At 39.5% G+C, this 27,385-nt stretch overlaps 1 protein-coding gene across 1 annotated transcript in view; it reads left to right on the forward strand.

Moving 5' to 3' along the window:
- LOC126384253 (glutamate receptor ionotropic, NMDA 2D-like) overlaps positions 1-27,385 on the forward strand; it is a 250,941-nt gene that overhangs the window by 171,040 nt on the left and 52,516 nt on the right. Inside the window, exons 10-12 of the mRNA XM_050035214.1 lie at positions 14,407-14,532; positions 19,884-19,996; positions 26,049-26,165. Of these exons, the coding sequence (XP_049891171.1) occupies positions 14,407-14,532; positions 19,884-19,996; positions 26,049-26,165 (356 nt within the window). The remainder of the gene's footprint in view (positions 1-14,406; positions 14,533-19,883; positions 19,997-26,048; positions 26,166-27,385) is intronic.

Raw genomic sequence — 27,385 nt, forward strand, 5'->3', positions numbered from 1 at the left:
ACTGTGACTTTGAAAAACTTTTTTCCATAAAGTAAAGCAAGCCTTGTATGCATAGACATGTACAGGTTTCAGCCATGCTGCAAAATGATTAAGTAGCCATTTTTTGTTGAATTTGTACTTCCATATGTCATCCAGGTTGTGAATTTACAAATCTTAGAATAGCAAAAGAAAGGCCCACCTTACTCTGCCTCTGACTAGCTTACCCTGACATTCTTAACTAGAAGAAGCCTTCGCTTCCAGGAAGGACGTTTTTGGTGTTTTGCCGACGGGAACTAGAAGAAGCCTTCGCTTCCAGGAAGGACGTTTTTGGTGTTTTGCCGACGGGATATGGCAAAAGCATAATATATCAGTTAGCCCCACTGTTCGGCAAACAAATGGGGCTTAGTGCAATGAATACATCACCTTGTTTTTTGCTCTGATTGGCTATCGTGCTATCCAATTGCGTGTGGCAGCATCTGAAATGCCTCAGTTAGTGCTGCCCCTTGGGTAGGAAGGGTGTATCGGTGAGGGCCAGGCTCAAAATCTTTCTAGATTTGAGTCTGGATTTCCAGGCTAGACCCAAACAGCAAAGGCAACAAGAACTAGCCAATCACAGACAGAGTAGGGCGGGTCATTCTTGTGCTATCCTAGGATACGCTAATTTGCATCCAGGGAACAGCTAGCTAGCCGACGGTGTATCTTCTGCTCCTAGCATGTCAGTCAGAAACCAGATATGATATATCTTAATCTGTGTCATGCGTGAGGCATTTGGTAAATTTCTTAAGAAAAATAGATTTCATAAACTATTTTGAGATTTTACAAAGCAGCATCAGAAAAGATGATAAATAGAATTCTACTTCCCATGTCTTTGTATTTTTAAGACTTCTGCTAGATTGATTTACGACTTTTAGGACTTACTATTATCAGATTAATTATTTTCAAATTGATTAATTCAATGCCTTTTAAGACTTTGAGGATCTGCTGAAACCCTATAATAGCATCAGAATATTTTAGATATCATTTTGTCGATATGACTAGAGTCCTAAAACATGAATCCCCCATGACCCATATTGTCTTTTAAGTTGATATTTTAATAGTTAATCTCTCCATTTCTTTGTGTATTTTACAAAATAGTCCAAACAACAAACCAGCATCCAGTGTGTCTAACTGTGTTTCTCTTAATTTTCTCAGATAACGTTTTTTTGTTGTACATTTTTTATTTATGTATTTATTTATTAAATAATAGATGACAATGATGTGTGATAAAAAATGGTGGATCAATGCTTCTCTAATGTTGGAGACACTCGAAAGAGTATTTGTTTTCTTGTACAACAATATACCAGACTACATTCACAACACTTAATATAATCATTTCCTCTTTGTTTTTCTTATTTATTGTATTTTTTATTGTTGTGATTATTACCTTTTCTCCTCATTCCCACATGTCATCATCCAGAGGCGTGTTGGCTCTTGTCATGCTGAGACTGTAGGAACAAATTTGCTCCTAATAGACTCACCTTGTAAAATAAAGATCAAACAGACAACAGATTATTCTGCAGAACCTCTAATCTCACAGGAACTGATGTGATTCAACATGAATCTAATCGGAACAACAAAGGAGGCAGACAGCCAGACTCTGTATCACTATCTGCTCTTCTCTCATTTGCTGTTAGCGCTCTGTGGTCCCTGAACACCACGGGGCGCCTCAGATCTCAGGTCAAAGATATAAAACATGTGAAGCCTTCAAACTATTAGAGTCTTTATAGAATCACCTTAAACATATAAAAAACATATTGATATTTTTCAAACTGTCTGCTGCTGTGATTATATTCTGAGTTTTTGGCATTCAAAAACACATTATGAGTGAAAATGAACATTTTGTCTCACACGTTTTGATAAAGAGACAGTAATTCTGTATGCCTTTCTCCCTGACAAGTGTATTTTTATTAAGTGCTTAGTGCTGCATTTAGGTTCTGAAACAGATAAAAGCAATTGTGGTGCAAAGACAGTGGCTTTGTTTAAAGCCCAGATAAACACCATATGCTCCAATATTCTTAGTCACAGGAGATAGTTTTGAAGTGAGATTTGTGGAGGACTCCAATTATAATCGCACTGTTGAGAGACATTTATATCCATGTAAAGTGTTTATTCTAACTTTGACTCTATTATTGAAGCAAATGAGCGACATATGTTTTTGAATTTTGACAGCCGCTGAATACTTTGAGAGTCATTAAATCTCCAAACCACTTTTATCAGCTGAAAACCCATGCATATAGGTGTTTGGTAGTGTTGTTGACGGATTCAGGTCCAAATCTGACATTCTAGTGCAAAGAATTTGAATTATATTGTGTTATAAATATGTATAGCAGCTGAATTTTGCTATTGCCTGGTGTGGTTGTATGCAACATATACGATGCTACACGACATGACACAATATGAAACCACAGAATTTTATTGTCAGTTTAAACTAAAATTAATTTTCCCCTTTTCAGCCAAAATGAGTGTACATGGCTCTGCAGCAGATGAGTATACATTTTTGTGTGTGCACTTTTTTTTTTTTGTCTTTTTTTTTTTTTACTTGGTGTGTCACATTTGACATCACGGACAAGCTGAAAAACAGGTTGGTAAACAGTAGAAAGCAGCATGGAGCTCAGTGAAAATGTTACTGTGGTTGCTTCTTTTTTATATCTCTTACTTAATAAGTCTCTCTGTCAAACTCAGTGTAAACTTGATTTGGAATGATGTTTGAGCGCTGCTTGGGTGGAGACAGACCTTGTGGTAGCGTGTCATTGCATCTTGCTGGTAAAGGGGCTAAAATTAGCGCATTCACTTGGGTGTTGCACTTCCATCTAAGCTGATCAGAGCCAGAGCTGACCTCTGACTAAAGCAGAGTCATTTGATTCAGGTGTGTATGCCCATTGTTACCTTTCCCATTACAATGAAAATTTAGATGATAGCGGGTTTTGGTGTTTTGTTTTGCATACTGGGAAAGGGACTATATATTGTGGCAGCTCACCAGGAAGTAAGGGGATAGGAAGTAGCGAAGGTGCCATTGGCCCCTTCACTTAATGCTCATGGTGCACTAACTTTACAGATATGTGGCTGAGATCAAAATGAAAGCCAAATTCAAAAATGGGTATGGACCGAGCAAGGGTGCTGGGACTAGGGGCTAGGAGGTAGGGTTTGCAAAATGGTTTAAATTCACCTATTTTAAATTAAAATATGAACTGTCTTGATTTGTAATTTTAAATTTAAATTAAATTAAATTTCAAAATTTCAATGGCTGAAGGATCAGAATTTGAATAAAAATCTGATTCTGTTATGAGTAGCCAAGAAAGGTTTTGAGTTGAATTTTTGGATCTGAAATGGGCCTGACAAATTTGCCTGATGTTCTTTTTTTTTTTTTTTTCAATTCCAACTTGCTGTTGTTTTTTTTCAATGTGAACTTTGAAAAAAAAAAAAAAAATCTAATTCAGTTTTTGAAATTGTAATTCAAGAAATTTCATTTTTTTTAATCAAAGATGTGAATTTAGAATAAATAAATTCATGGTTTTTCCAAAATAAAAGTATTGTTTAAGTAGTGTCTAAAGTTCACTGTTATGTATACAGTGACTCTTAAAAATGTGAATACTTTTGTCTCCTATTTGCCTCCGTACTTGCTCAGCTTTCACCACATTTTGCACTTCCCATAGCAGTCCAGCTGTCCTACACATGCCCGCAATCTTCCACTGATAAGATGCTTCACTATATTGTCCATTGGTTTGTCAATTAAAAATGCTTTTTCAAGTACAAACTCCCTTTGCTTCAAGCAGCAGTGGTAGCATTTAACAAGTTGTTCTCTGTGTGAACATCATTGTACACGCTGTACTGTGATAGAGCTACCAGAAAAAAAAAAAAAACAACAACTCAACTTTAATGGAAATATTTGTCAAAAAGAGACATGACAAACCGTACAAAGCAAAATCCTTCAGGAAACTAAATTTGAACCGTTTCAACAGTGCCTCATAAAGCGCTATGACCAGATTCCAATTTCATATTTTCTTGTATTCCATGTGTAAATTAGATGAGATAATATATGCACATGATATCTGCATAATAAACACTTCAGGTGTATGCAGTGAAAGCACTGAGACAGAAAGAGGAGGGATGTATGGAAATGTTGTCATATGTTCCATTTGAAACCTGGAATATTTATGGGATTCAGTCACACGTCTTAATTGGAGAATACTCACTGTAATTACTGTCCATAATCACATTATTATGTTAATATAAATGTGGCAAGTGACATGTCATAAACACTGTGTCCTTGTCCTGTGCTTCTCTGGTTCCCCCTCAAGCTGCTCTCAGGTTCACAGTGTGCTTGTCCCTCTCCACGAGCCAGTTTTCTGTTACTCTCAGTGCTCGGAGTACGAAGGTCACCAGTTTGAATCCTGGTACCTGCTGGGAGCATGTTGGCAAGCAAAATGAATAAATAATGCCGTCACTTTACGTGGCAAATGGCTGCTTAAATGCCCTTGAGGAAGGGCACATAAACCGTATTAACCCCAACTTTAACCCCATCTGCTCACTGGCACCAGTACCAGACTGTGGTTGTTCCTGAAAGCTCCCAGGTGTGAATTTTAAAGAGGGCATCCTTGACAACGAGCATATGTCATCTCTTGACATTCCCTGGTTAAATATGCGTATATAAAAAGAACTGTTGTCCAAAATGGATATACAGCTATTGGGACTCACTGAGAAAGAGTGCATGAATGCAAAATAAAGCAGGAATAAAACAAGGCTGACAGCACTTTGAAAACAACACGCAGCTGCTTTACACTGCTCGCCCGTCAGAGTAACAGACAATAAATCAAATGCAGCATTCAGTGTTTGCAGTGTATGATGTGCTTATTTACATACTTCCACTGCCAAGCTGATCTTGATTACACCACAGAGATGTGCAGTATGTCACTTGATTCAATCCAACAGACAGTAATTTTAAAGGGATACAAAATTATAACAAGACTTCAGCTGTCAAGAACATTCTCAATGAGCAAACACATACACATGGAGATAAATCCAGTGCTAAGGCAGTTAAAAAGCCTCATCCTACCATGAAAGCAGTGAAAATAATAATGTGAATTCAAGTGAAATTAGCATTACCTATTTGCAAAATTTGTAAAGTATTAAGATGCAAGCTAAGATGACCTGTTGAATCAAAAGAAAGTGCACAGCTTTTCTGTTTAATCCTTAATCCTTAGTTAGAAAAAACTTAAAACTTTGGAACACAATCACATATTTAGAATCACTGCCCTCGAGGCTGTACTTATTACTATGAGACAAAGAAGCTTGGCAGAACACTCTACACATGCAAACATTTGTTGTAAGAAAAATATAACAAAAACACACCCTGCCACTTCTAAAGAGCAGGTCTATACAACAAAATAGTGTTTCAGGTTTTACAACATGACCATTTACTGTTTAGACTTCATAATGACAAATGAAGCACAAAATGTAACAGTTACTCTCCTGATACACTAAACCACATAGGCGACAGTCACATTACAAGGAAATGTGGCCCTGGTATGATTTTTTTTGCGCTCATATGGCACAGATCAGATTTTTTTTCCAGAGTGGTTTGGACACACATATTGGATTTTTCCCAATCAGAACTTGCCCACTTTAAGGGCCTGTTAATACGGTTCCATGTATTTCTACATGTAACCGGCTTTTTTCTTGACAAAAATGGAGAGTTTCAAAAACGGCTTCCAAAGTGAAAGTTTTTAAAAAATATCCGTTTATGTGGAGACGTGTAAACAGGACAGACGGAGATTCTGGAAAATGATGACGTTGCAACCCACTTCGCACACGCCCATTAGGCGCCCAGGAACCACAACAACAATGGCGGACATATGCCGGGTTGTTTACATTTTGTTAGCACTTTTGGGACTACTTACGAGCTTACAAATGAACTTAGCACTGCTGCATCAACATCACTGCTACATCAGCGAACAAAGACGTCTGCTGTGCCCAATGTTATTAACCCATAGCAGCTAACTATGCTACATAAGATTAAAATGTAGTTTATCATTGTTTTTATCACTAGCGCCAAGAGGAAAACAAATCACTGTGCATGCGCATAATGTTCGTCTATGGTGTTTGACATATGGCGTATCGCCACCTACTGGCCTGGCATGCTAATTGCAGCAAAAAGCTGCCGTATTTGCATTTTCGCGTAAACAGGGATATCATTTTCACAACCGTCGTCATTTTTTTTATACGGGATAAATAAAAATCCGTTTTTATTTGTATCGGTATCCGTGTAAACAAGGCCTAAATCTGATAGATACCGTTCACTGGCTGTGTGACCACTGTGAGAATGATCATATTGAAATTTGTGTGTTTTTCCCATACATCCATGGTTTTTCCACATCACTGTGCCGGAGCAGATCACTCACCATACTGTCTTGGAGCAGTCCCTTGAGACTAAACTCAAGAGAGACTAAACTGCAGCTATAGGCCGCCCTGGTCACTAGTGATGGCCAAATGAAGCCTCATGGAGCATTTTCTTTATTTTATAAGCCCACTAGATGGCGCTTTTTTTTCAACAAAAGATTGAAAATACATTGAATTGCCATTCTTTGAGCCTCCCTTTTTAAACCAAGAGCGCCATCTAGTGGGCTTATAAAATAAAGAAAATGCTTCATGAGGCTTCATTTGGCCATCACTACTGGTCACCTACCAATAGAGCCCATCTGCCAGATGCTTTCTGACAGAGGCAGCCTGCCTACATCCTAAAGGTTTGGAGGAATTGTTCCTCTGTGAAAACCTCCTAATCCTGGTCCCAGAATTTATGAATCCTCTCTTGGCTGCACACCGCTCTCTCCACTGAAGTACCAGAAAAAGCTGCTAATAAAGCTAATGGATCGAAACCATGGATCTATTCAGAGACCTGGATACAGCATTGGTGGCAGGCCCTCATTAATTTCTAAGAAAGTTGCTCAGAAGATGCATGAAGTGGAAAAAGCTCTGGTATAAAATAACCCCGATGATTGCCGCTGCTTCCGCATCATTGGGCCCACAGAGCAGGCGCACGAGAGACTTACGGCAGCAGACCATGGCCAAGCACGCCCAAGCTCCCCTGAGCAGCTTACTTCCGGTTTAATGCTCTGTTAACTTTAATGGGGATATAATATTTTGACCTTGCACCTCTTTGAGATTTTACAAATGATATCAGACCAAATTAATTAAATAGTGGCATTAAAAATGTATGTATTTTTTGGCCCAATGGCATCACACAAGACACCAGAAACTGCAGTACCACTGTTTGGCCACAACAAAATTTGAAACCCAAGTCTATGACAGCCCTTATCCCAAAAACAAATGCCCATTGCTCCAAAAAGCCATTTCTCCAAAGATAGGCCCCACATTCTCCCAAACAGATGTATTTGGCTAATTATCGTGCAGAATTATGTCATTGGACCTTTCCACTATGGCGATAACGTGGTAGATGAAGATTGCACTGTCATGTCATTAAGTTTTCCCCAGATACTTCTTTCCCATATGTAACATTTTTTGTTTGTGTTGTTCCAATGCACGTGTGACATGATTGGATGCATGTGAGGTATTTCAGGGCAGAGATCTGTTCACACTGATGTCAGGTATGGGCCACTACAAACAAGAATATGAACAGCCAAGATAGATAGACTGGATCTGGGGAAAGGACTGGAAATTAACTTTAAGCCCTGTAGTGTGAATATAGCCTTAGTGCACTGCCATATACTGTAGTTCACTGCAGTTCTTTTGGCAAACTGTCTGCTGCACACTTTAGTGAGTTATCACTTTATTAAGTGTCTGTGCAAATTAATATGATTCAATACAAGAGCCCTGCAGCAAATCATTGCTTTGTGAAGACAGTTCAAGACAGCCAGACAGATTTAACTTGACAGTCATTGTTGAATCTGTGCTGATGTTTTATTGGGCTGCACTCATGTATATCAATCTGGTGAGATAAACATAAGAAAGACCTCTCAGTATAAAATGCATAAGATGAATTCAATCTTGTCAAACACTGCTATATTTTACTAGAACACATTGGGGACTGTTCTTTACTTATCAGAGGACAAGAGTGGCTGGGATGTGACTTCATGTTTTTGTTTTGTTTCTTTGTTTCTTTGTTTTTTTATCCCTTCCCGAAGCTATAAACATTTTTCCTTGAGCTCCTTTGATGTTTGAAAGTTAAAAGTTGAAGACGTGGAGTTGAAACAAAGCCTCTGTTTTCCACTCGTCATGTCAGTTCATGCAAACAGTTTAATTTTGGCCAAATGTTTAATGTATAATAAAGTGATTTTGATGAAATATCACTATTCTAAGCTCAGGTTTAGTAATGTTTTTTTCTTCTGATGGTCGCCTTTTTCGTACATGATGTGTCCAAGTACTGTCAGAAATTTTGAAATCCAACAATAATTTCTGTTTTTACAGTTTCACCATATGATTAATGATGTCATTCTGGCGATTCTTTAAGAAAACATGCGGGTTTGGAAGGCATGTTTATAAAAGCTATTAAAAGTTGTATGCCCCTTCCCTAGACCAAAATTATAACATAAGTCCCTCAAGAGTGCCTAAAAAAATACTTGACATACCTCCCCCTTTTTGTATCACCCCCTCCCCTCTCACAAGTAACGAACAGTCCCTGAGAGTGTTCAGTAAAATAAGATGATAATTTACACAGCAGAGCCTATAAGAAGGGTCCACTTGAACAACCCACTGGTATTGAGCTTTGTGGATGGAAATTTCTGAGCAGTGCAAACATCAGGAGAGCCTTTTATATGTTTCTATACATAAGTGTTCTTGTCAACCCGTTCCTTGCTTCTGGCACAATATTGAAACACAAAGAGAACAACAACATAAACCATGCTTAAAAACAGTGGCGATTTCTGTTGCCAGTCACCTAGCAACAGGTGACTACAGCCAGAACCAGAAAAGCTTTACTGTCCATCACAAGACATTCACACAGCACTTGAGTACCAGGCCTGTTGTGTTCTTGACTTCTTGTGTTCCCGAAATAAAACTTTGCTAGTTACTGTGTTGCTTTTGACATCAGTCTTTTCAATATACTAATAATCCTTAATGATGCAACGTGTCTTAAGTGAATCCTGCTGAAAAGTCAGGGTTTTTCAAAATAAAAGTTGTTTTTTTTTCACTGCATTACTATTGACGTAGAAGAGATGACAGGCCATTAGTTTTCTACTACACAAAGGCATTATGTCACATTTTCTTATTTTAATATTGAGATGTTTTTGATTCCCCTCTTCATGATTGTTGAAGACATCAAATTTTAGGATTTATATAAAAAAAGAGACAATCTCTCTTTGTGTGTGAGAGTTAAGGATATTTCATTTCATTTATTTTATTTTATTTTATTTTTTTGATGTTTCTACCACTATCTAAAAAGATTAATGAAATTAAGAAATGACAAAATCTAGTGATGTTGTGTGTCTTCAATAAATCCTGCTCAAAAGTCAGGGCATTTCAAAATTCAAGTTCTGTTTTATTCCATTGTTATTAAAGTACAAGAGTTGGCACACCATTAGTTTTTTATGTTTTTTTTCTTCTTCCTCTATTCCTCCTTTTTACGACAGAAGCATTATATTATATTTTCTGATTTTAGTATTAAGGTGTTCTTGATTCCACTCGTTTTATTGTTGTTGTAGGATTAAAAAGAAACAATCTCTCTTTGTGTGAATGAGGATAGGATTTTTAATCTTTCTACCATTATCTAGTAATAAAAAAGATAAAATAAGATAAGAAAAAGAACTAAATTTTATTATATTGTGTGTCTTTAGTGAATTCTGCTAAAAAGGCAGGGCTTTTCAAAGTAAAGGTTCTATTCTATTGCATTGTTATAAAAGTAAAAGAGGTGGAAGGCCATTAGTTTTCTCTTAATTTAACATTTTTACTTCTTCCTTTTCTTCCCTCTTTCTAGTACAGAGGCATTATATTTTCTGATTTTAATATTGAGATATGTGTATATATATATATTTGATTCTCCTTATTTTTATGTTGAAGACATCACATTTTAAGAAAAAAAAATCTATCTTCGTGTGGATAAGTTTGGGATTTTTTAAATGTTTCTACCATTATTTGATGAGAAAAAAATTTAAAATAAAAAAAAAGACCAAAATTCAATGTGTGACTTGTGTGAATACTGTTGAAAAGTCAGGGTTTTTCAAAATTAAAGCTTGTCTTTATTGCATCATTGTTAAAGTAATCAGTTTTCTTTTAATTTATTTGTTTTTTGTCTTCCTTTTTTTCCTCCTTTCTGCTACAGAGGCATTATATTACATTTTATGATTTAATATTTAATTTATACCAGTATCTAATAAAAAACGATTGAAAGTAAAAACAATGTCTTCAATCAATCCTGCTGAAAAGGAAGAGTTTTTCAAAATAAAAGCTGTCATTTTTTAATTGCATTATTGCTGAAGTAAAAGAGATGGCAGGCCATTAGTTTTCTTTCATTGTTTGTTTTTTCTTTGCGTTCTTTCTCTTTCTTTTATGATTTTCTTTTTTAATCTATTTATTTATTTTTATTGGTGCGAAATTGTTGTTATCTGTCCTTATTAGAAGTTGATATATAGATATATAAGTGTTTTTTTATGGGAGGCTGTGTGTTTCAGTTGACTGAACAATGGGGGTGGTTGCAGATGGTTGTTAGATGTGTTGATTTTTTTCCTTTTAAACAGTGTTTCTTCTTTATTTTATGATTTTAATATGTGTTTGTGATTCCCCTCAATATGATTGTTGAAGACATCATTTTAGGATTTTTAGTTTTTGAGAAACAACATCTCTGTGTGGATGAGTTTCTACCAATATCTGATAAAAGAAATTGAACATAAAAAAAAAGTAAAATTCAGTGATGCGTGATTAAAATGGCACAGGTCTCTGCACCGTGATATCGTCCACTGCGACAAACCTGGATGAAAATAAAACCTGCAGCCTTTCAGTCCTCACGGCACTCAGTCTGACAGCCCAGCCTTAAAAGCATATTAACCCTGTCTGGCAGTAAGTTTAATGGATAAATCCCGAGCCTCTCCACCTGCTCCCTTACTGCGCTCCTCACTGCAGGAGAGCGTCAGCTAAAAGCCTCATATGTAAACAGTGCCTGTTGCTCTTTGGTATGCTGGCACACAGTCTCTTCCTGGATGTAACGCTGAGAAAAGAAGGTGTTGATGAGTCGACCCAGCAGCTCAGCTCGTCTCTCCGGTGCTGTTTGATTAGCGCTACAGCTGCTACTGCTGCTGTTGTTAGTGTCGGCAGAGAATCCCTCACTAATTTGGCAAATCTCAAAAGTATCTGCTCGTTTTCTCCACCCGCAGTTAGACTCACACCTATTTCTTCAGAAGAGTGAGATAAGAAGAGACAATCTCCTCCTGTCTTCCCTCAGAGCCTTTTACCTTTACTGTTTACTAGGCTTGTTTGCTTTGTCATGCACTTTAGGAATTACACTCATTTCTGAAAGCAAAATAACATAAAGCCTGCTCCCACCCCAAAATGTGTTTTTCTCATGTTCATGTCCTCTAAAATATTGTGCTTTGACTATACTGACTTGTATCCCTGCAGTTTGTCAACAGAGAGGTGTTTTTACATTCCTCTACTGAGTCTGTGCACTTCCCTAAAATCTGAGATTTAGATGTACGACTTTGACACAACACCTGCAAAGAAACCTGATGCCTCGACCTGTCAGTGGAGAGAGCAAAGTTAACATTAGTGTAACAGACTGGTCTATATTATGTGTCCCTCTTGAGTTGCCGTAGAACAGAAAAAGGTTTTGGCTTGATTTTCGCAGTTTTAGGTCCTGTGTATACGACAGCGATTTCAACTGAAAACTGTAAACTTTAGTTGCCTGAAAACAGGTTCCAGAGTGCAATTTTTTGGAAACAGCACTGTCTGTTGGAGCTGTTAGACCGTCTTCTGTCCCATCTATTATTTTATTAATTATTTACCAGAACGCTTGGTTACATTAGCATAGTGAAAGTTTAAACAGAAAACATGGTAGAGTGTGCAGTCATTGGATGTAAACTGTACCCTGTGGCTTCTTTCCATTATCACCAAAACCCCCAGATATTATTGTTTGTTTCACAACCACTAAAGCTGTGTTAGCCACTGCTAGTTAGCCTACAAGCTAACAATCTAACAAACAGCATAAACAAATAAAAGATGCTAACTACACTTATCATCCCGATATGTCTGCTACTCACCGATTTTGGTGCACAACAGTCTCCTCATCTGAGTCTGGATCTAACTGAGGCTCAAACATGTATGGCCATGCTAGCCATGTCAATGTGCGCTGCTCTTTCACCAGTCAACCAAGCACGGAAAAAAGAAAGCAGAAAACAAAACCTACCACAAGCAGTGGCGGTGGGCAGGGCAAAAGTCAGATCCAGAAATTCTCAATGAGCGAGGAAAAGTAGATCTGCCTCCAGCTTCTTTTTCAGTGTTTTATTTATTTAATTATTGAACTTTTAATGTGGGGAAACCATGCTGAACATAATATAGATCATGGCAGAGGATTTGCGGTTATCTCTTTGTAGAGATTAGCCGAAATGACCAGTGCACGGAAGAGGAGGTGTTGGCTCAGATATCTGCTGGCTACATTGATCAGCCTGAAATATTGACCCTTGCCCCTAGAGGCTTGTCGTCATCGGACCAATAGTCGATAGGTTTCAAGATTGAGTACCAAGTAACAGATCAGAGATGAATGAACATGCCTTACCACTGACTAGAGACAGGTGACAGTTTTCACACTTGGTGGCTTGTATTTGTTTTAAAGACAGTGTGACCAACAGCTGAGAAAGTCTCTGTACACAGAATCTAGTTTGTTTTCACAGAATCTCTTTCAGCTTCCTTTGTCACTCTCATCCCTTTCGTTAATGCTGACATTAATGCCTGTAATGTAACTGTTTATATACGCTGAAAAACAAAATGCCATTCAAATTGAATCATAATTCATAACAGCCAACTATTACGATAACATGAGTGAAATCAATGTAAAGTGGATCCCCCAGCAGGGTGCAAATAGCTGTGCACAGAAAAACAGCTTTTGCACGTGCCTTTCTCCATTATTGTGCAGACCTATGTGGTGTTTTGAGATGACTGTGCAAATGTCCATGGTGCAGGGGTTGATTGTGTTTCCATTTCCAGAACCGTATGATAACAATATGACTTCACATTGAGACCAGACAAAAAAGATAATCGTTAGGCAAAATATTGGCATGCAGATGCAGCTACCAGGCTCAGTACAAAAATACTGAGTGCGTTTACATGGACAGTTTAATTCCCTTTTCATTCGGAATGAAAGTTCATTCCTATTAAAAGTGATCTTGTAAACATCTAATTTGGAATGAAAATGGCCAAAGCGATTGAAGATTCAATCCGATGTAAGGGGCTGGAATATTCCGTTTCTAATTCTGAATGAAAGAATTTCTCGCACTTGTATACACTCATTCCTCTTTAAGATCATTCTGGTCTTTCTGCGCATGCTCGTTTCCTTGCCCTTCTGGAGCAATGACGTATATAGCACGCGTGACTGGTATGCGGCAAAGGGCTGAGATAGTGTAGAGCAGTCGGACTCGTTGCACTCACCGGTTTCCATTCGCCACAGCATGGTCTTCTATCTCTCTTCTTCGACCTTCTACCTCTCTTCTCCTCCTCAACAGACGAAGCATTAGCAGAACAAGGTTGTTGTCGTACTGCTGCTTCAAGACTATAAGCAAAACAAGCCCGAAAAAGGCACTAAGAACAGCGGCGTCTAGCATCTTGTTATCCGGAACGAGGACTACAGTGTTTTCTTCCGGAAAACGTAAACACGTAACATCCGCACCGCCCCCTATCCAATCAGAAACCTTCCCTGCCCCAAACCTTGCGTGGACCCGAATAAAGGCGATTAAACTGATCTCTCGTGTAAACCCTCATTCGGAATGAATATTTCCCATGTAGACTACCTGGAAAAACTTGAGTTCCGAATGATTTCATGCAGATTTCTTCTTCTTCTTCTTCAGGGGTATAAAATATGACTCAGACCAATCAACTTAATTGATCCCAAAAGACAAAAAAAGAAAAAAAAAACATATATATATATATATCATCATCATCTCAACAAGTTGGTGCAGTGCAGTAGTGGATCTTCCTATGGGCGACATAGGGTGCCGCCCAGGGGGGACACTAGGGGACGTTTGCCTTGGGTGCTCAATGTCCTAGGTCCGGTCTGGTGCAGTGGGTGGCAAAGGTTTTTATAAAGACAAGCACAGGCCATGGTTTTTTTGTCCATTGTCCAGTCATGACAGGCAGTTTCTCATGTGATAAAATGGCACTTCACAGATGACAGGCAAACTTCAGAAACTTCATCTGATATGTGCACGTGTGTGTCTGTGTTTGCGTGTGTTGCAGAGCCCTACAGCCCAGCGGTGTGGGTGATGATGTTTGTGATGTGCCTGTCGGTGGTGGCTGTCACTGTCTTCATCTTCGAGTTCTTCAGCCCCGTGGGATACAACCGCAGCCTGCAGAGCGCCAAGAGTAAGAGACGGAGTCACTCCAGCATCGGCACGCCAATCAACCCGCTGCCACTGCTCATTTCACAACATTATTACCAACTTGTCACTTTGTCAGTTATGTAAGCGAAGGGGGGGCTGATTTGAGGAGGGTGTTTGCTCAAATTATGCAAAGAGTCCCGCTTTTTTCCACTGCACATGAGTCAAAACAATCACTCCACACCCACGATCCAGCTTATTTATTCTTAATGAAACAAACACTGACGGCGCGGTGGTGGTTGATTTTGACATTTCCACAGTACTTGTCAGTTCATCATTTATTCCAGCTGTTTACTGGCTGCTCCTCCGTACGGCTACATTCATTTTTAATAGTCATGTGAAAATGTTATTCAACACTTTCTAATGAATTGACGCAAGTGGAATTATACAGAAGTGGAGTGACAGGTAGGTGTTTGTTCATCGATGGCTGTCAGGTATGACTGCTTCTCACCTCTGCTTCTGTCTCACTTCATTTCTAAACACACTGTGTGTAATCATATCTTCCATTCCTACTTACCTATTCCTCTGATCCTACAAAACTTCGACAGACAGGATATGTAAGTGGATGAAAAGTCTAATTACTTGCTTGGAGAGACTGGAGAAGCTCACACAGCTTCAGTCCTCTTCTCCTGGCTGGGTGTACCTGAGACCTTAACCCTCAAATGTATTATGCAAAAGGAATACTTAACCAACATAATCATGATTTTAATATCATTTAATCACCCCATGGTAAATTCAATTAGTTAATTTGTGAGAAAATGTTTTTCTGACAAGCCTCCGCATTAAGTGTCAGTGAAGATTCTCAGTCATTCAGGTCATGGTATTCGTAAGTGCTATATCGTAGGCAACTGGACTTGCTTGCGTTTCTTGAAGACGTTTCGCCTCTCATCCAAGAAGCTTCTTCAGTTCTAAATGACTGGTACGACATTGCAGGCTTTAAACCCTGTGTGCGTGGGAACCATTGCAGAGTCGTATGGGTCACATGTGAGCTCTTAGTTTCAGAGTCGTCAAGGTCACAATGTGAGTCGTTGACCCATCTGGCCACCATGTGAGTCGTTAGGGTCCAGGGGTGAATGGGTGTGAAGTCATCTGGGGAGGGATCCCAAGACTGCATTGTAGGTGGGGGATAAGTAGTGTCGTAAGCCACCTCCTCTGTTTAACGATGGTTGTCCCAGTTTGACGTAGATGGCTTCTTTTACTCCTCTTTCAAATCATCTTTTCTCCCTGTCCAAGATGTGCACATTGCAGTCCTCAAAGGAGTGTCCCTTCTCCTGTAGATGTAGGTGGACAGCTGAGTCTTGACTTGAGGAGCTGGCTCTCCTGTGCTGTGCCATGCACTTGTGGAGTGGTTGTTTTGTCTCCCCAATGTATAGATCTGTGCATTCCTGGCTGCACTGAACTGCATACACTACATTACTCTGCTTATGCCTGGGTGTTTTGTCCATGGGGTGGACAAGTTTCTGTCTCAGTGTGTTACTATCTCACACTGGTGGGTCAACGACTCACATTGTGACCGTAAGGACTCTGAAACTAAGAGCTCACATGTGACCCCTACGACTCTGCAAGGGTTCCCACCCACACAGGGTTTAAAGCCTGCAACGTGGTACCAGTCATTTAGAACTGAAGACGCTTCTTAGAAGAGAGGTGAAACATCTTCAAGAAACGCAAGCAAGTCCAGTTGCCTACGATATAGCACTTACAACTCTGCGTTAAGTGCTTAAGTTCACATGTATACAAGCAGTTAAATTCTGCTTGTGCCTTTCCCCCCTGACACCGTCCGGTACCATTAGACACTGACAGCACCTAGCCACATATCATGCCGATGTGAAAGGACAGCTTTTGTTGACAATTTTGGGATGAGACCAGTTTGGGTGAATTCACTGCTCAAAGAATTTAAAGCAAAATGCCATTATGTAACAATCAGAAATCCTACAACTTCCTGTGCTGCCCTCATCATTATGCTGGCTCTCTAAATTGGCACTGATCCATCTAAACTTTAAGAAGCCCTGGTTTATGTGGAAGTGTTTTAAATAGTAAGGTTTTAGCTAAAATGCATGTTTGAGAAGTACTTAGCATACAACTGAATAGATGAGATCTGGATTATACTGCAGACATTGTGTGAGAGTTTATGAACAGATGTTTTGATAAAAATTTGCTTTTGTTAAATGTCGTCCTCTTTTGCTCCAGTTCATCAAGAATTTTTGGATTCTACGTTCACAATGGAGACGTGAGACAAACAAATTTTCCTCATGATGATCATATTGTAGTTGAAGTATTCCTTTATGGGTCCAATTAAGCCCTAGTGTTTACATACACTCAAAAACATATCAACACATTATCTCCATATAATAGGATCTAAAATGGCAGAACAAAGAGAGCATTCACATCTGACATCAAAGATCATCATTGAAGCATGAAGCATTCCCACCTAGTGATCGCTAGAAGAGGGCCATAAAATGTGGTGCAAAAGTTAGTGAGTGGACGTTTGATCTTGAATACCATATATGGTCCCCAGATGTTACAAATGAACATAGTATTGAATACATCTAAAGGTCAGAGTATAATTTCTCCATGTTTTGGGAAATGCATGTCAGGTTTCTGCCTCTACTCCATACTGAATTGAGAATGGAGTTTCATTTGTGGGTTAATTACCACCACAGTTACAGTGAGGGAGAAATATGTTCACCCTTCCTTTCAACTCTTTTGGAGCTTTCAAAGTTTTAATGACCTGTTAAGTAAATGAATTCTACAGTTGGCTTTAATAAATTCTTCTCTTCTTTTATTTTCCTCCATCTTCTCATTGATACATTCAGTTTCACTGCAGAAAAGTTGACAACTCAGTAGATTCTTCAAACTCTCATATTCCCTCCCTGTATCTTCCACCATCCCATCTATACCTTCAAAGTATGATGACTCTTTCCAGTAAGAAATGCACTGCTGCCTTTCATCTTTAAAAAGCATCTCGATTCCTCTATCTGCTCTACTTTGTCTCTCATCCTTCTCCCTCTTCTGAGGCTTCATAGTTTAATGATTCTATATTCAGCTCAAGGGAGTCTCCTGCCAGGTTTAATCCTTGATAACTCTATACAGGTCTTTCCTCTACCCTCTCTTGATAGCTCTATCTCCCCTGTTTGGATTTTCAACATCAGACAGTTCTTAGATGACTGTGGGCAGTTTTTCCCTGCTATCGACACAAGCCAACATCATAATGAATATTTACTATGTGGTGCAAAAAGTATGTGCACATCATGTAGCTTTTGTGTACTATCTGCTTGTTTTTTGGTTTACGGTTTGGACTTGGCCTCAGCAGTTCTATTTAGAGGAAACCTTAAAGGAACACTTCACTCACAAAATGATTATTTGTATACCAATTACTCACTCTGCTTCATGTTGAATTTGTAAAGAAAACTTTTTCTTGCATGGCTTCACAGTGAATAAAAAATTCAAACATGAGGGGAAATTTTTGATGAACTGAAACACCTCCAAATCTGAAGCCACGGTTCTCTGCTGGAAACCAGTGGACTGTCCCCTCCTGGTTGGGGGAGAGTTACCGCCTCAAGTGAGGGAGTTCAAGTATTTCAGGGTCTTGTTCATGAGTGAGGGTAGAATGGAGTGTGAGATGGAGCTGCGGTTTGGTGCGGCTTCTGCAGTGATGCGGGTGCTGCGCCAGACCGTTATGGTGAAGAGGGAGCTGAGCCAGAAGGCGAAGCTTTCGATTTACTGGTCCATCTATATCCCAACCCTCACCTATGGTCGTGAGCTTTGGGCAGTGACTGAAAGAATGAGATTGCAGATACAAGCAGCCGAAATGAGTTCCCTACATGGGGTGGCTGGGCTCAGCCTTCGAGATAGGGTGAGGAGCTCAGACATCCAGAGGGAGCTTGTTTCGGCGAGTAGAGCAGAGCCGTTGCTCCTTCGCATTGAAAGAGTTCAGTTGAGGTGGTTAGGGCATCTGATCAGGATGCCTCCTGGGCGCCTCCGGCTAGAAGTGTTCCAGGCATGTCCCATTGGTAGGAGGCCCCGGGGCAGACCCAGAACCCCCTGGAGGGACTACATATGTTATCTGACTTGGGAACACCTTGGGGTCCCCCAGGAGGAGCTGGAAAGCGTCGCTGGGGAGATGGGCGTCTGGGGTGCTTTTCTTGACCTGCTGCCCCTGCGACCCAATCCCGGATAAGCGGATGAAAATGGATGGATGAAGTCATATGGGTCTGCATTTAACAGCGGGAAAACTATATCAAAACATCTGTTTACAAACTCTCACATAATTCGTGCAGTATAATCCAAGTTGTATGCTTTGTACTTCCCAAACAGACATGCCTTTCTCATGGGTGACATAATGAAAAGTAGAACTAATCTATACTCTCTTCAAAGCCAGACTCCATTGACAAAAACAGTAATTTTGTATCACTAAACACAAGAACTGCTGGTCTACCACTGAAACCATCACTTAGTTAGCCTGTGTTACCACAAACAAAATAGTTACTGTTTTTGTCAATGGAGTCTGGCTTTGAAGAGAGCCTAGATCTATTACATAGTTATAATTTAGGTGTCCATATTGTTTAGCCTTGTAGTATATTTCATATGTCTTATATTTTAACAGTAGCACTGTAACATGTTCTCATTTTCTAGCATTAGATTTGATGCTACCAAAATTCCAAACTTGCTTAATATCACTAAGCATGTGTGTTGAAATGTTCTTAATCAACCCGGTCTCACTCTGAAGTCGTCAAAATCCAGCTCTTGATCGGTGAATACCAGTGTCAGGGTGGTGTCAAGGGGAAACGTGGTGAGACAACAGCAACCATTATGGAAGTGGAAGTCTGAATAGGGCGGGTGGAAGGGGTTGTGGATGGGTCCAACAACCACTAACTTTCACTCAGGAGGCAGGTGTTTACTTCCCGTGAGACTGTAAAGCCAAACCCATTTTTTCCCCTCAACCCAACCACATGCTTTTGTTGCCTCAACCCAAATCCATGCGTGTGTTGGCTAACCCTGCATGTTTGTTGTTGAAGGAAAAAATGTAAATTTGTGCTGTTGTACCGATGTAATGTTTATTTTGAAAGAGACTGTATGAAAGCTGTGCATTTCCTGTAAAAACGGAAGTGTATTGTGAAAACACACAATGCATGTAACATGCAGAACTTGACATGGCATCCCAGAACATCAACAACCAATGCACCCAGGGTACCCTGCATGTCATATCTCGACATGGAAGGTCCATGACCAAATGTCGATATGTGACAAGGTTGGAGTGAGAATGCGTTGTATTTATCGTCTTAAAAGTGGATTATTTTTTACTCTCTCTCTCACTCTCTTTCTCTCTCTCTTTCTCAGAGTCAGGTGGATCTAAGTTCACCATCGGGAAGTCAGTCTGGCTGCTGTGGGCGCTGGTCTTCAACAACTCTGTGCCTGTGGAGAATCCAAGAGGAACCACCAGCAAGATCATGGTGATCACTCGACCTGACTCACTGACTGATTCGTTGACTGACTGGCTGATCACTTGATTGTTTCATTTGTTTGAGAGCTGGATGACCATTTAAGCTTGTTTCAGCAGCATTTAAATGACTATATTTTCTCCATGTGGTAAATACCTGCCTTACCTGAAAAATATAGCCATTAAAGCAACACAATGGAGGACTGTGCTCTTTTACCTCACGGGGTCCCCCTACAGATGAAAAACTTTATTGTTTGGTACAACTGTCGCAAAAATCTTATCAATATTAATCCTTGTTCAAGCTCTTTTTTTATCGCTGTCCCGTTTTCTTTTCTTTGTCTCCTCGGACAACACCTTCACCTTCTTCCTTTTCTTTGCCGCTTCAGCCTTGACAACCACGTCTAACTTTGTTCATCTCGGTTCGGCTACGCTACTTTAAAGAGAGGAGGGGTATATGACGTATGCCGTAAAGCAGCCAAATTTTGTAGTCCTTTTTGTGTCTGGGTTCCTACCCTAACCCTGAAACTGCATAGTGCCAGTCCAAGTGAAACAGACGCTCTCAAGCAATGACGGAGGTGTCATCCAAACTATTGTGAGTTGATGTACCATCACAAGGATCTTGGATAAATATTTTGAGGCCTCAAATACTCCATTGTGTTGCTTTAAAATGCTGTTTTATGTTTATGTCTAAAATTGTCCACTTTTCAGTCAATGGGTTAGCCACTGGTTAACCCTTACCCTAACACCAGATTAACCCTAACCTTATCATAAAACAAATATAAAAGTAAAAATATTAGGTAAAACATTTTCTTCTATAATGTATTAAGAGAACTGGATACAGTTATGAAGTGGGGGCTCCGATCATTTCTAGGAAAGTTCTTCAGTGGCGCATTAAGTGAAAAAGGTTGGCTTCTTTGTATAAAATTACCCAGATCTGCCACTCTGCTTCTACATCCTTGGGCGAAGAAAGCACTAGAGACTTTCCCCTGCTGAGTGGCTAACTTCTGCTGGCTGAGCTGCTAACTTCCGGTTCAGCCCTCCACTAATAGCTCTTCTAGACTTTTTAAATGTTATTGGGCCGCATGGATCAAATGCTGAAAGTGAAACCAGTTATTTTGTCAGGGTTGGGGAACTCAAAAAATGTCTTCTACTGATTTACAGATGTCTCTTTCACTCTGTGTCTGAGGGAAATGGTCTTTTTGGGGCCCACCGTATCACATCAACCAACCCAAACACTGTACTTCCATTGCTTGGCCACTATGTCAAATTGGTTTCAAAGCCCGGTGCTGCTGGATTTGGCTGTACTGTTAGCTAGCTCAGTGGTGCTAAGGAAGCTAGCAGTAGATGCATTCTTTCTTCTGTGTGGTGATATGGTTATCAGATGTGGATGGTAGACAGAAAATAGGTCTTGCATGAAACTGCTCACATCAAGGTTGGTGGATTGTCTTGAGTAACCAGGTCATAATTTCTGAACAGAGACATTGCCATTGAGGTTGTTTTTTTTTTTGGAGCACCACAAGCTGCATGCCATCTAAAGTTCCATTATATTAGAAAGAAGGTAGACACCTCTATGGCCAATTTCTCCAACACTCTGCTCACATTGAAACATTTTAGATTAAGAAATTGCTCTACAGGTAAGGAGTAAATTATGTATTTTTTATTGTGGGCTTAACTGTCCCTTTAACTTTAGTGTTTAGTGTAGTAAATTAAGTATTTAACTATTTCAGGGGTTGACTGGTTGGTTTATTGATTGAGAAGTTTATTACCAGGTGAAAAATGTAATACAATACTGCTCCATCTACAGTTTTATCTTTACTCAGTCATTTCTAGTGTTTTTCCCTGATACACTGGCACATCCCTAATTTGCATTATTATCAAGAGACAAGTAAAACTTATGAGCTTGTTTAGCTGCTGCAATCAGTTCGAGAGTGTTCTTTCACTTGTTTCACCGCGGTGGTCTTTTTAATACCTGCTGCTGCTCTCTGCCCTCACGACATAAAGAGAAAAATCAGTCAAAGGCTTGCCCCTCCACTGCAGAGCAAAGAGCCACGGGAGGTGAGAACTTGAGGTGTGTTCTTTCCTCTGAGTGTCTACTCGAGTGCTTTTCACAACAACCTCAATCATCTAAAGAGCTCATTAGCTGCTCAATAGGCTTTACAAAAGGGGGTCAAAGGAGAGACTTTTAGTTCTGTCTCTCCGGAAATGTTGTAGTTTATAGTTAAACCGTTGGTTTGGTTTACCTCACCTTGCCAGGAGAACAAGATTAATCGTCCTGTAGTATATCAAACCCGTTTTCTTTCATTCAACTACAGAAGATTTTGGAAAAAAAAGAAAGAATACACAGAAGATACATAGCACATGCCAGCGAAAATATCAGATCAGACAAACACAACTAGCAACAAAATAGATTACAAGACAAATTTAATATTTAATAAAGGCTTTCTATTAACTACTTTCATTTTATGTATTTCATTTTTTTATATGTGCATAAACCTGTTCAGGGTCATCAGTATCTATCCCAGCATGTACTCTATCAATAATTTACAACCATGTATTATTGATATCACTCATTAAAGTTTAATAGGTTTTACATTGGCCCAAGGGTCATGAAACTCACCAAGAAGCCACTATAACCGAAAAGTCTGTCCTTCAGTCCTCTTGTTAGGAAGAATACTTTAGCTGAAGTGTCCTTGAGCAAAACACTTAATCCCCATTCACTACGATTGCTTCTTTTTTTAAATTATGCCTCAGTTGCCAGAGCTGAGAGAGTAAATTTTTCATCGTATTCATTAAGAAAATTATGTAAATGAACTTTTGGCATAAACACAGAGTACTGTGGAAGCAAATAGCCCCGTTCATTACCGACTGCAAGTGCAAATTTAATGCTAAGACTAATCCACATCTCTCATTGGCTTCTTGGCTGATTGTCAACAGTGCAGCATCTTGCAACATAAAAGCAGCACTTCTGCACAGCTAAAGGTTTTTGCTCCAAGTTCTTACATCACCTTTTAAAGGAGCTTTTATGTGTAATACAGTAATTTGGGTCAGCTGGTGTTATCAGGTAGCAGAAATTGTACGTGGCTCTGCCACTTAAGATGCAATACTACTGTGTATAAAACACTCCATAACAGATAAGTATAATGTTCTCAAATGTTCACATAGGCACAGATGTATTATAAGCAAAGCTTTTGTAGCAACACAACAAGTAACTATTGCTGTCAGATAAATGTAGTGGAATAAAGGTACCATATTTGCATCTGAACTATAGCAGAGTAAAAGTATAAAGTAACATAAAGAGTCAATATTCATACAATCTAAGTACAAATACCTCAAATTAAGGCCCGTTTCCACCGCAGGAACTTTGGGGTAATTTTATGGGGCCGGGGCCGTTGGTGCATGTCTCCACCGCAGGAACCACCCCCGAAGAACAGAGTTCTGGAACTTTTACAGGGGCTAAACAAGTCCCTGCCTCGGGGTAGGTACTCAGAACGGCCCCGAGAAACTCCTGGCTGGGGCTTGGGGATTACTTGGTGCTGATTGGATATACTCAAGGCGGGACGTGACGTTTTGTAAATAACAACATGGTTATCGTAGATTAGCTGGGCTAACCGTAAGCTGTAAGTGGTGTCTTTAATCACTCAATAAACTGAAAAAAATATTTTTTCCAGCGGATATCTTAGTTACAACATGATTGAGCTAGCAAAGCAGTTTTGTGTTGCTATGTGTGGTATTTATTCAGTTTTTGGAAATCACGATGTCTAGAAAGCATCAGTGGCTGCAGCTGACAGGGACAGCTAAGCAAAGCTAACATCAGGACGTCATCTGTTAAAAGCCTCCCGTTGTCGGATACGACATGAAACTACTCCAGTTAGCTCAATAATGTTGTAACTAAGACATCCGCTGGAAAAAATATTTTTGACCGGAGTTATTACAGACACCGCTAACAGCTAACGGCGTCCCTACGCCCCTATGTCGCCCCGGTCAAAATGGTCGCGCAACGATTACGTCACATCCAGAGCCCGTAACTTTACAGGAACCTTCCTCCTACTCCGCTCTCAGTGGAGACACGGCGGTTGAGAGGGCCGAGCGAGAGGACGTTCCTGTAGTAGTTCGTGCCCCCCAAATAGTACCAGGAACTTCTTCAGTGGAAACGGGCCTATAGAGTCCTTAACAAGTCTACATAGATCCTTGGACCCCAGACCCAGGGCCATAATCAGCCATTTAACATTGGGAGGGACCATTTCTTATTGACACCTTCTGTGACCCAATCCTTTCAGGGTGGTCTGGAGGAATTTTTTTTTTTAAATTGAACACATAAACTGACCATTTAAGAGCATTTTGAAACAAAATTCTTAGATCTCAGGTTCTCATATTATGACCTTTTTATGAATTTTTTACTTTTTTTACGACATTTTTGTTAAATACTATACCATACGGTTCGATGCGATGCAATATGACGCAATACGATATGATACAATACGATATGATTCTATAATGTACTATACTACATTACATGATGATTTAAAAAATAACTTTTAATGACATGATTTATGATCTACTATCATTTTACAAAAACTTTATAGTTTTACTTTATAGTAATGAATAAAACTGCTGGGGTGTGGCACATGACTGCAGGACACCATAACACTAGAACTGTTGATATTTATAATAGCAATTTGCAATTTATTTATTGTGATTATTTTTTTATAATTATGATTATTATTATTTCACATGGTGATGTGTGGTTGCCTTTCCTAGCATAGCAGATTATTTTGTTTATATTCTTTAGCAATGTATGTGGGGGATACCCATAAGAGTTTGGGTACACAACTTTTTATGGTCAGTTGGGTCCGGGTGGGGCCCCAGCATTTAACCACGGGTCCTGGATTTGTTTATCATTATGTGTAATACCCAAGTGGATACGAGAATACCCCGATCAGCACAGATCATGAGAAAATGTCCAATTGGTGTGTGTGTGTGTGTGTGTGTATAACTTGCATGATGATTAAGCTGACTTAGAAACAGATTACAAGAGTCAAAGTAAAGTGGGGAAAAAAAAAAAAAAAACTTGAGCAGCAGTGTTTGAGGCGGAGCGGAGGAAAGATGAATAGTGAACCAGGGAAATTAAGAACATTATATACAGTAAGATGGTTAACACAGTATGCTGTATTCATCATGATTAAGAGCAGTAGTAGAAAGTCATTTTTGTAGCAATTTTAATTACCAGGTTTGTAGGGTCTCTCTCCTCTCATGGAGACATGTACCAGGTCGGGTCTGTAATATCTCAGGCAAAAACAGGTAGAGTATATACATTTCTAAAAATGATCAGGTCCAATCAGATCTGGGAACCAGTGCTGCCCCCAATGAGTATCCACATCAGATAATTATTAATATTAATTGTAAAATTAGAAACTAGGTCAGTATGCAATTCATTAAATCTCCATATTGACATAGTTTTCAACTAGCCTTTATACTAATAGAATTCCTGAAATTCAGTAAAAGCTTTTGGTTTTGGTGTGCCACCCCAAGATTTTCAGTCGCCCCATCTGGCCAACCCTATGAAAAATTCCTGGGGGTGCCAATGCTTGAAATGAATTACCCGGGTCCATTGGGGTTTTGAGTCCATCATATTGGACCCATGAGGACCTCTACCTCAAATATGTACTTGAATACAGTGCTTGGGTAAATGTACTGAATTTTTCATTGTTCTTTTATATCACTGTGACAGACATACTCAGGTATGATGATGTCATGAGGGGGGAGGTCGAGAAAAAAGATGATTTCCTTGCAATAATCTACAGCCTGTCACTTTATCATTATTATAAATTCAAGTAAGAATAGGACAAATGCCATGGTTTTCTTTTTTTTTTTCTTTCTTTTTTTTTGCCGGCTGAAGTGTCATGCTGACAAATACGACTCTACCCTGCAGGCAAGACAGAGCATCAGCTGTGGGTTTAGCAATGAAATGCCAAGAAGTGAAAACAGTGTCACTGAAATCCTAAAATACTTCCACACCTGTCAGACTCAGCCCTCATTGATCTCTCTCCACCGCCTTTCTCCATCAGGTGCTGGTGTGGGCCTTCTTCGCTGTCATCTTCCTGGCCTCCTACACTGCCAACCTGGCTGCCTTCATGATCCAGGAAGAGTACATCGACACGGTGTCGGGGCTGTCTGATAAGAAGGTACAGATGAAGTGACTGATGGGTGTACGCATGAACAGGTGGACACCCAGATGGACTGATAGATGAGAGGAGGAAGAAATTTAGCTTAGTGAGGATTCAGAATGACGTGTATGTTCATATAATGTTATGCTCTTTTTTTTTTAAAGTAAACAGAAACAGTAGAGAGAGAGAGCTAAAAATTAGGTCATTATACAAAGGATGTTTTGGGTCTTGTCTTTCTCCACAACAGGTGGGAAACTTCAGAATCGCTTGAGGGTGTAGGTTAGTGTCAACACTGGGAGGGGGAAACATAGCAAGCAGGGGGTCTGGTGTTGAACGACAAACACTGCAGTTCTGCATTCTGGTGAATTTTGCACCAATTTGTGGTGGGAATGTCTTTATTTATGTAAAGGAAATGAAATATTTAGGCACCAGGTAATATTTCAAAATATAATGGAATATAATGCAGTAAGGCTCTCAGATATTCTGCATTGCTTTCAAATATTTATTCTTCTGTAGATCAGTTTTTTTTGTTTTTGATGTTATATCACTTGAGTCAGCGCACATTGAGGCATGATTTACTCTTCAGTCCTCTTTCGTTTGGGGAAGTAACCTCTTTAAATGTGCACGTGGCACCTATTCACATCAGTCACACATTAAATTATTATAATTAATTTATAAACGCCTGGATGCTTATATGTGTTTCAGCATGATTTCTGCTAATGTTCAAAACTTTCTGCACATTCAAAACATATCCCACATATCTGTGTTCTCAGAGATTTGGAGAATAAAATCATGGTATTTCAAGGAAAAATCAACCTGCTCTATAGTCCGCTGTGCATTATGTTTTTCAGACAGGTTGACAGACACAGAACCCCATTTGGGACTTTGTGGATGAGACAAGAGAAGCTGTTGTGCACTACACTTCATCAGAGGTGGAAACCCACAACAAAATGAAAACAACACTTCTGATTAGTCATAAATCTCACCATTGTGCGCTTACTGTCCACGCAAATGTCAGCTTCACCACCTCTGATGAAGTGCAGCTCACAACTGCTTCACTCAGTGTTTCAGTGAGACTCATCCTGGAGTAGTTACATACATCTCCTCAGCGGTGTAGTGGTAGTTGATGAGGTGGGTTTATGTTACAGGGGAGGAAGAAGGTGTACTCTCCTATATATATTCCTATATATTTCAGTTTATTTTTATGCTGATGGGTATATTGTACATCCAGACAAAAT

This window comes from Epinephelus moara, chromosome 22 (genome assembly GCF_006386435.1).
Source record: "Epinephelus moara isolate mb chromosome 22, YSFRI_EMoa_1.0, whole genome shotgun sequence".
Taxonomy (NCBI): domain Eukaryota; kingdom Metazoa; phylum Chordata; class Actinopteri; order Perciformes; family Serranidae; genus Epinephelus; species Epinephelus moara.